The following is a 10,153-nucleotide window of genomic DNA, read 5'->3' as shown; positions in this document are numbered from 1 at the left end:
ATCATTTTGTGATGCCGGTACCGGGCCGTGGTACAAAAAAGGTTGGGGACCACTGCTCTAGAGAATCCTTTATTAATCTCAATAAATGGTCCGACAACTGTTAAGACTCCACCCTGCACTACCCTGAAGGCAGCCACCCTCAGTCCCCAAACAACAGCCCCTATGTTACAAAGAAGTTCTACAGAGTAGGAGCATGCACAACAGTGCAAGGTCCAAGGTTCCAAGTCCAATCCACCAGGCTAAGTGATTCCACGAGGCAAACTGTAGTGTATAGGCAAAAGTCCAGGCCCAAGACAAATGGTAGTCCCCAGGGCAAAGATAAGGTATAAGGCAAAAAGCAGTTTTAAAGGCAAAGCAAAGCAAAGAGTCTATAAGACAGTCCACAAGACAAGGGCAAAGTCCAAGACAAAAGGCAGATCACGGTTAGATAAACCTCTCCAAACATGCCAAGCAGAGGTGGTGTTCAGCAGGTTCTGACCAGTTCTGGAGAACCAGTAGCAGAAATTTTGAGTAGTTCAGAAAACTGGAAAATACCACTTCTGACTGGAGATTTTACAGTATCTTTCCCCTGCCACGCCTACCAACCCACGCCCACAGAACCGGTAGTAAAAAAATTTGAATCCTACCACTGGTTGACTAGGTTGTCATATAACAAATCAAAATGTGGCTTGTAGCTTAACTCAATTTGGTCATGGAAAAAAACCCACTCCTCTGTTTTTTAGTAGTTCAGAAAACTGGAAAATACCACTAGTAAAATCTCCAGTCAGAGGTGGTATTTCCTGGTTCTCTGAACTACTCAAAATTTCCACTACCGGTTCTCCAAAACTGGTCAGAACCCGCTGAATACCATCTCTGCTAGTCAACATGTCACAAGCCCCAATCATGTTTACAGCACTGAAACTTGAAGCTGCCATAAAGTTGTGTGGAATATAACAAAACAAAATAACAAAAAATAATTTTTCTGAAACAGTTCATCTGATTTGTCAGACTTGGTTACTGAAATCCAGATTTTATTCAGTACTTCAGAATTAGAAATTAAAGGCAACCACACTGGATACCAAATGCTAATATAGAAAACTAGGGGTCAGGACGGGGGAAAAAGTCAATATGGTGGATTTTGTTGCAGGATTGAATGGCAACTTAATTTTTTTGACCCCTCCCCCATGCAGCTGCAGCTGTGCTAAAGGCTCCTGAAACTAAGAGGATTGGGTTGAATCTCTAGCATTTTATTCACTTTACTGGTTTTATTAGAGCCAACATTTACTGATACACTTATTGTCAGTTTAAATGTTAACTGCCTAGTGATTTTTTGAGACATGTACAAAATTTAGAGAACGAATAGGAATAATATGAAGAAGCAATGATGAATTACATGCATTATTACATCCTCCTACAAATAATATTAATTATGAAATTTGTGTCATTTGAGCCATGACATCATACCATTTTATCACATATTACTACTCACCCATCCTATAAACTTCTGTGCCATTTATGTATTCATGTACATTGATCTGATCTATGTTTCTCAACTTTGGCAGCTCTCGTGCTTCCAGAATTCTGGGAGTTGAAGCCCATACATCTTAAAGTTGCCAAGGTTGAGGAACACTGATTTAGATAAAAATCCTGCCTTTGTATTACCCAGGTTAATCATTTCCTTTCTTTTCCAAACTTTCATTCTATCACTCTAAATTCTGTTTTATGATTCTTTGTCTAAACTGACTCTCATATTTAATTTTGGATCCCTAGGTTAACTCAGCTCCTTAAAGGAGCAGAAAAAGAGTGCAACTGAAAAGTTATATGTAAGTCAAATTTAATTCTTCTAGTCACATCACCTTGAATTGTTATTATCTATTCATCACAGTCTGAAGTTGTAGCTGCCAGTTCTTTAGCTGTTGTTGGCCATTGTACACATCAAGTTCTTCTAGTTACTAACTGCCCAACTCTAAGCAATGTACAACAAAAAAGATAAAACAGGTAAAATGTTACATCAAAAAGTTATATTCATTAAAATGAATGATAGGATAGTCACCGTTTCTTTCTTTCTTTCTTTCTTTCTTTCTTTCTTTCTTTCTTTCTTTCTTTCTTTCTTTCTTTCTTTCTTTCTTTCTTTCTCTTCCTGTCTGTCCATGTATCTATTTATCTACCTACCTACCTATATCTATCTCAAGCAAATTCATTTTAGAATTTTTCTAAAGATAACAAACTATTCTGTTACAGTTTTGTAGTTTACATTTTCCCCCATCCCCACCTTGATATACAGTTCAAGATGGGATTAAACTATTAATCATGGAACAAGATAATACAGTATATGTTGCAATACTTGTGGTTAAAGAGTGAAAGTGATATATGCAGAAGTTTGTTCCTCCAAATACCATAGCTACTATTAGTGTAGTCACTTATCCATATATATATGGATGTGTGTATGTGATCTATATTAAAAGGTATTTATGTGTTGTGATTTTGTGTAATATACCATAATGTAGCCTTTCAAAAACACATCCATACATTTCCAGCTTTTCATATAAGCCATTTTATACAATTTTATACAAGCCATCAGATACCAAAGTTCATCTCTCCCAGCCTAAAACAGTTTTTAAAAAGTTTTGCAGATTATACTGGGTACCTGCCCCCAGTAAGGAAAAACAGACATTTCATTGGAAATGCTAACTAGCCAGCTAGGTAGCAATAGCTATAGCTATATAGATATACATTAATGGCAGCTGAATAAATCTTCTGGTTTGAGTTTTAGCAAACACATACAGAGAGAAAAAAGAGTACTATTATACATAACGTATATGATGTTTTCAATCCAACAACTTTTAAATATTCCAATCTCTTCAGATGACCTCTCACTGAAAATGCATATATAATAAAGTAATAAAGGCAGGGCTATGCATCAAAGTTAAAGATTAATTCAGGCAAATAATAAAACCACAGGCCCATAAATGTAGTTGTTCATCTTTCATAGCCTGTTCCATGAAAATCTATTCATTCTCACTCCACATCTTCTGCAGGTTTGCATAGCGCTTCTAAATTGTGCTCCAAACCCAATTTTCAAATTATTAAAAACATTAATACCTGAATCCATCAAATGATAGAAACGTTGGAAAAGAGGGAGCAGCATTCAGATGGTAGGCATTTATGATAAGTCCCTTTAAATCAAAACAATCATTCAGACATCACTGGATAGTATCTCTTCACATTCTTTATCAAGCATCATATTTGATTGACTTAATTCCAAATGATGTTGGACTTTGCCCTGGAAAGAAGTCTTCAGACGCAGTCTAATGCTTCTACCAAATTTCCTCAACTGCACCCCTAAATCCTCGCGGGCCAGCAGGTATAACAAAGGGTTCAGGGCACTATTTAGGCTAGCCAAGACTCGAGTCACTTGGTAGAAGATATAAATATTCTTTAAAGTCTGGTTGCAAATTCTCTGATGTTGCCATCTTCGAGACAACAAGTTAAGGTTCCTAAAGACATGATACGGGAGGAAACACACATAGAAAAGTGTCATTACCATAATCACCAATTTGATGCTCTTCTGCTTGAGGTTAGGATCCATGTTTTTGTTCCTCCTGAGGACAATGACCACATGGCAATAGCACCCAGTGACAATGAAGAAAGGTATAGCAAAGCCAGTCACTGTTAAAATTTGAAAGTACAACATATAAGACTCCAGGTTTTTGTGCTCTGTTGAGTCATGGCACTTCTCAGGCTTGAGACCCCTTTTGTTAAAAGTTAAATCAGGAGAAAGTTGAATCGTGACCCAGAGCCAGACCAAAAGACTCAGAAAGACAGAAGAGCCAAGGGTCTGACATCTTCCAATCATTTTCATTGGATGCACAATGTGCAGGTAACGATGGACGCTGATGCAGGTCAGAAAGCCAATGCTGGCATAAAGGTTGACATGGAAGAAAAGTCGAGTAAGCTTGCACCAGCTTTGGCCAAAGAGCCACACGTGTCTCTGGAGATAATAGGACACGAAGAAGGGCAGTGTAATCACATAAAACAAGTCTGCAATTGCTAAGTTGCACAATAGCACATTGAAGGGATTCCAGCTCTTCTTCCATGAACTTCTGCATAAGGTCCACAGGCCCAGTGTATTCCCCAAAAGGCCCACGAGGGAGAGAATGAGGTAGAAAGTGGGCAGGAACCATTCAGTGAAATCTATATTAACTGGGCACAGGACATCAATGTCCACAGTGGAGTTGTCTGTAGAGTTGACTCGATTACCCACTTCTTTCATCTTGTCAATGTTGAGCCTTGGAGGAGACAAGAGAAATGGATCTATGAAAGGGGAGTGTTCGGTAAGGCCGGTAGGGAGAGGAACAGTTTACCTGAGTGGGTGCAGGATGGAAGTGAGGAATTTCTCAAAAGGAAATCATGGGGAGAGGGAATGCCTGGAGGAAGAGCAAAGGAAAATGGGGGTGTCGACAGCAGAGGGACTTTAGACTTTAGAAGACCAGGGAATTAAACAGATTAAACAGATAATCAGAGTTGGAAGGGACCTTGTAGGTCATCTAGTCCAACCCCCTGCCCAAGCAGGAGACCCTACACCATTTCTGACAAATGGCAGCCCAATCTCTTATTGAAAGCCTTAAGTGATGGCTTAAACCTGGGGGTGGGTGGTGGATACAGAAACGAGTTTTGCCAGCGGAAAACTATCCACTATTGACCTCACCCCATTCCTAAGAGTCTGTAAGGCACGTGCATAAGTGCACCACCGTGCCTACCGTCCCTGTCCTATTGGCCTCATTTATTCCTACCTATTTCCTGTATTCTTACTCATGTTTATACTTTTACCTATTATCTTGTCAGCGATTGACAAATCAAATCAAATCAAATCAAATAAAGAACGTGACGAGGCTTCAGGAGACATACTAGTCTGAAGGCAGTTTGCAAACTTGGCGAAGAGAGGAAAAAGCCACCTGGAGTCCCCTTCTCCGCCGAACGATTGTGAAACCATTCGAAGGTGGAGCAAGCGAAGGACGAAGAGAGGGGAAGATGCAGAAGAACTCCGCGGTACCGGTTCTGAGATGCGTGTCTGCCGTCGACCCCGGTCTTCGGGACGTCTTGCGCTCCGGAGAGTTGGACGTGAGTCCGTCTGGCTCGGCGAAACGGGGAAACTCCGCGACTGAGACGGCCGCGACCCCAGGATCCAGCAGCGCTGAGCTGTCTGTCAGGCAAGCCGGTGGCAGCTGAACGGCGCTCGGTCGAAGAGCCGCGGTCTAAGAAGGGCGGGATGGGGTGGGGGGAGCCGGGACAGGACGGAAGATGAAAAGTGAAGGGTGGAACCGAAAGTGAACGCGGTGCTAGTCGTGGAGAAAGAGAAGGAGAGGAGGGAGTGTTGTAATAGGGCTACAGTAGCATCCTTGTGAGTTTCCCTTTTGGACTGGGTGTCCCGGGGGTGGGGAAACTAGCTGGACTTCAGGAAAGGAAAGATGTCCTCGGCGGTTCCCTCTAAACAACCAACTATGACCGCTGGAAAAAACGTCGCCGCGTTTTACTGAAACTGAATGAATGAATGAATGAAAGAAAGACTCCCGAGCCAAGTCAGGCCAGAAGAACTGAAGCTTTCTCCCAGTGGGATTGGACCTCGTCTCACTCAGAGGGATAATAGAGTCATCTATTGAACTGGTTTCCCTGTTCAATTGGGAGAACACGTGTGTGAAGCTTTTTCTTCCGGTCTGCGGTACTTGTTTAGATTAACGAAGTTGGAAGGGACCTTGTAGGTCATCTAGTCTAACCCCCTCCCCCGCCCAAGCAGGAGACCCTACATCATTTCTGTCCAATCTCTTCTTGAAAGTCTCAAGTGATGGCGCTCCCATAACTTCCGAGGACAAGCTGTTCCACTGGTTGATTGTTCTCACTGTCTGAAAGTTTCTCTTATTTCCAGGTTAAATCTCTCCTTGTTCAATACTTGACCAACCCAGTAGAGGTGAACAATACTTGAGCATTTCCAGGGTATTTTTAAAGAGAAAGTGAGATTAAAGTAGTCTTTGGACTACTACAGGTTGTCCTCAATTTACAACAGTTCATTAAGTGATGGTTTGAACTTATGGCAATGAAAAAAATGACTTGTGACCTTTTTTCACACTTACAACGGTTGCAGCAGCCCCACAGTCACATGATCAAAATTCAGATGCTTGGCAATTGGTTCATATTCATGACCTTTGCGGTGTCGTGGGATCATGTGATCACTTTTTGCAACTTTCTGACAAGCAAAGTCAATGTGGAAGCCAGATTTATTTAACAACCGTATCACTATTTTAACAATTGCAGTGATTCACTTAACAAGTCAGGCAGCTTCTAAATCTAATTTTAAAAAAGCATCTAATTAGATAGAAAACTCTTTTCTATCCATATCTCACATAAATAACCTCACATAAATAGTTATGTGAGAAAACATAATTATTTGCAAGTGTGAATCTCTGTGAGTCTCTTGGAGGTTGGGGGATCTTTTGTTACGAGGCCCAATTTAATTTGTAGCACTTTAAAAACTATATAAACTACATGCAATGAAGATTTTGTGCCCTATGAATATTTATCTGCTAGACGCTGCAGAATTAGGCAGCGGTCTGTTGTAAATCTCTTGCCCCTACAACCTACTTGTCTCCAAGGTATGCTTTTGGTCCATGAGTTTATGCAATTTCCTGTTTAAAAGCTTTGCATTTTCTAATTATATTTAAGAAGCTTATAGGGCTGTAGTTTGCTGGCATGGTTTATCTCCCTTTTTTGAAGATTGTAACACTACTGTCACACTCCAGATTCTCAGGTGTAAGCAATGTTAGTAATAATGACGAGAGAACTGGCACCCTCCATATATATTGGCTATTATTAATTCTACCATAGAAAGTTTCAGCTGAGGCTTTTTTTTCCTGATTTATCATCTTCCTTACTTTAATGATTAACTTCAAAAATGTTTATTTATTTATTTATTTGATTTATTTGATTTGTCAATCGCTTACAAGATAATAGGTATAAGTATATACATAGTTATGAATACATGAAATGGGTACATAGAAGAAAAATAAAAGAAACAATAGGACAGGGACGGTAGGCATGTTGGTGCGCTTGTGCATGCCCCCTACAGACCTCTTAGGAAAGGGGTGAGGTCAATAGTAGGCAGTCTAAGGTTAAAGTTTTTGTGGGTTGGGGAAGAAACCACAGAGTCGGGTAGAGTATTCCAGACATTGATCACTCTGTTGCTGAAGTCGTATTTTCTGCAATCAAGTTTGGTGCGGTTAACCTTGAGTTTATATCTATTGTGTGCTCTTGTGTTGTTATGGTTGAAGCTGAAGTATTCATTGACAGGTAAGTCATTGCAATGTATGATTTTATATACCATACTTAGAACAGACCGAAGACGAGTAGAGGAGTGGAGAATTCTTGTGAAATATTTCTGGACTTTCTCAACTGTGCTAATATCAGATACGTAATGTGGGTTCCAGACTGATGAGCTGTATTCGAATACTGGTCTAGCAAATGTTTTATATGCTCTAGTTAGTAGTGTGATATTACCAGAGAAAAAGCTACATAGGATTAGGTTAACAACTTTTAATGCCTTTTTGGCTATGTAGTTACAGTGGGCTCTAGCACTTAGATCATTAGAGATGAGTATTGCAAGGTCCTTTACAGAGCTTGGATCATCAACAAGGTCTTGACTATTCAGCTTGTATTTTATTTTATTTTATTTTATTTTATTTTATTTTATTTTATTTTATTTTATTTTATTTTATTTTATTATTTTATTTTATTTTATTTATTTTATTTTATTTTATTTTATTTTATTATTTTATTTTATTTTATTTTATTTTATTTTATTTTATTTTATTTTATTTTATTTTATTTTATTATTTTATTTTATTTTATTTTATTATTTTATTTTATTTTATTTTATTTTATTTTATTTTATTTTATTATTTTATTTTATTTTATTTTATTTTATTTTATTTTATTTTATTTTATTTATTTTATTTTATTATTTTATTTTATTTTATTTTATTTTATTTTATTTTATTTTATTTTATTTTATTTTATTTTATTTATTATTTTATTTTATTTTATTTTATTTTATTTTATTTTATTTTATTTTATTTTATTTTATTATTTTATTTTATTATTTTATTTTATTATTTTATTTTATTTTATTTTATTTTATTTTATTTTATTATTTATTTTATTATTTTATTTTATTTTATTTTATTATTTTATTATTTTATTTTATTTTATTTTATTTTATTTTATTATTTTATTTTATTATTTATTTTATTTTATTTTATTTTATTTTATTTTATTTTATTTTATTTTATTTTAATTTTATTTTATTTTATTTGCCAATATGTAAGCCAGAGCATTTATTTGTTGAGATTTGAAGTTGTCATTTGTTTGACCACTCTGATACATAGTCAAGATCTTTTTGAAGGGTAGCATATTGTCTGTGGTATTGAACAGCTTTACATAATCAGCGAAGAGACACTCCCAATTTTGACCATTTGTTGTCTGTTTGACAGGAATGCTTCTATCCAGCTATGCAGTTGTCCAGAGATACCATAAGATTTTAGTTTTAGGAGTAGTTTGTCATGTACTACTGAATCAAAGGCTTTACAGAAGTCTATGTAGATTGCGTCTATTGCTTTGCCCTGATCGAGTTGTGTAGTCCATATGTTTTTGCAGTGTAAGAGTTGCAGATTACAGGATAGTTTTTTTCTGAAACCAAATTGTTTATTGGAGAGTAGGTTGTTTGTCTCATGGGGATGACCATGGCTTGTGACCATAGGTTAGGCAAGGAGCTGGTCCTGAAAGATTTTTCAAAGATTATGCTTAGAGATTCTGCTATGGCAGTGGGTAGCTTTTTAAATAAGTAGGCAAATATTCCGTCGGGTCCAATAGATAGAGATGGTTTTAGATTGCGTAGTGCTTTTTCAACATTGTCTTCTGTAAAATCGATATGTATTAGATCATTGTAGTTTTCTGTGGTTTGGCTAGGAAATACTGGACATGATCCATTGCTGTTTACAAATACTGAGCCAAAGAATGTGTTAAAGATGTTGGCTTTAATGGCGTCATCATTGTAGTCTTTACCATTAGGCCCTATCAGGGGTGGGATGGACCTTGAGTCTTTTAGTTTGTTGTTTACAAAATTGTAAAAAGCACAGGTGGAATTGGTGTGTAGAAGGTTTTCCTCTTGTTTAATGTGATAATTGGTGCACTCAGTCTTTATCTGGTGGCATAAATTTTTGTATTGGCTTTTGAAGTTGGCAACGTGACCAGATTTGTTTTTCCGCCAGAGTGATCTCTTTTTGGATTGAAGTTTCCTTATTGTTATGGGTAATCTGGTTTTTTTGTTTTGTTTTAGGAGTTGTTATTGGTACATATAGTTTGATGACTCTTTTGACTTCAAGTAAAAATATGCTGTAATGGTCTTCAACAGTATTGCATCCAGTGAATAGAGATTGCCAATCAAGGGATGAGAGATCGTTGTCTATAAGATCACAGTTGCCTTTTTTGAAGTTACAATTGGGGATTACATCATTGTGGTGATTTTTGTGTGGGCGTATGTTGAGACAAAAGTCAATCATATTGTGGTCACTGTTGGAAAAGGGTTCTTTAGTTTGTATTCCATAAATTAAATTCAAACTATTGCAGAAAATGAGATCGAGGCAGTTGTTAAGTCTAGTATTGTTGGTTACTAGTTGTTCCAGTCCCAGATTTGTAACAGCATTGTAGAAGGTTGCATGTATGGGTTCAGTTGTACATTTGTTTAGGGCCCAGTTAATATGAGGTAGATTGAAGTCACCAAGAAAGATAAAAGCGTGTGGGCAGGATGTTGCCCATGTTAGTAATGAATTTAGCTTGTTTACATGTTCGATGTATTTCCATACAGGGCTACGTGAGGTCAATACAAGCACGTGAATGTTTATATTAATTATGAAGCTTAAGGCTGGGGAAGCCCCTTTCTTGATGAGATGAGAAACATTGTATCTGGTATGGTTGGTGACATGGCGACATCTGCATTACATGGGTTTTGTTGACTGATGTCACTGATTAAAACATTCAGCTCCCACCGTAATACATCACATATAACATCACAAAGACCCGTATTTGAAGTGATGATGGTTCTATTGGGCCTTGCTGTGGTGTTGGA

The 10,153-nt window shown here is 37.3% G+C and overlaps 1 protein-coding gene across 3 annotated transcripts; it reads right to left on the bottom strand.

Annotated features, from left to right (window-relative positions):
• Window positions 1-1,224: 1,224 nt before the first annotated feature.
• Window positions 1,225-5,249, bottom strand: LOC113410350 (P2Y purinoceptor 1-like). Of its 3 annotated transcripts, none has more exons than XM_087959352.1 (2): window positions 5,033-5,249; window positions 1,225-4,268 (listed from the first exon to the last, which is right to left on the bottom strand). In XM_087959352.1, exon 2 carries the CDS (start codon window positions 4,250-4,252, stop codon window positions 3,176-3,178), a length of 1,077 nt encoding a protein of 358 aa, XP_087815478.1. In that variant the 5' UTR covers window positions 4,253-4,268; window positions 5,033-5,249; the 3' UTR covers window positions 1,225-3,175. The 3 variants fall into 3 exon arrangements, with proteins under 3 accessions (XP_087815478.1, XP_087815477.1, XP_087815476.1); XM_087959351.1 differs by having other exon boundaries at window positions 4,810-5,159; XM_087959350.1 differs by having other exon boundaries at window positions 4,935-5,159.
• Between the last annotated feature and the right edge of the window lie 4,904 nt (window positions 5,250-10,153).

The sequence above is a fragment of the Notechis scutatus genome, chromosome 3 (genome assembly GCF_049901735.1).
Source record: "Notechis scutatus isolate UNSWTSFEM ecotype Mainland chromosome 3, rNotScu1.2, whole genome shotgun sequence".
Lineage (NCBI taxonomy): Eukaryota > Metazoa > Chordata > Lepidosauria > Squamata > Elapidae > Notechis > Notechis scutatus.
The sequence above is the reverse complement of the archived record's forward strand: the minus strand, read 5'-3'. Positions and strand labels throughout refer to the sequence as shown.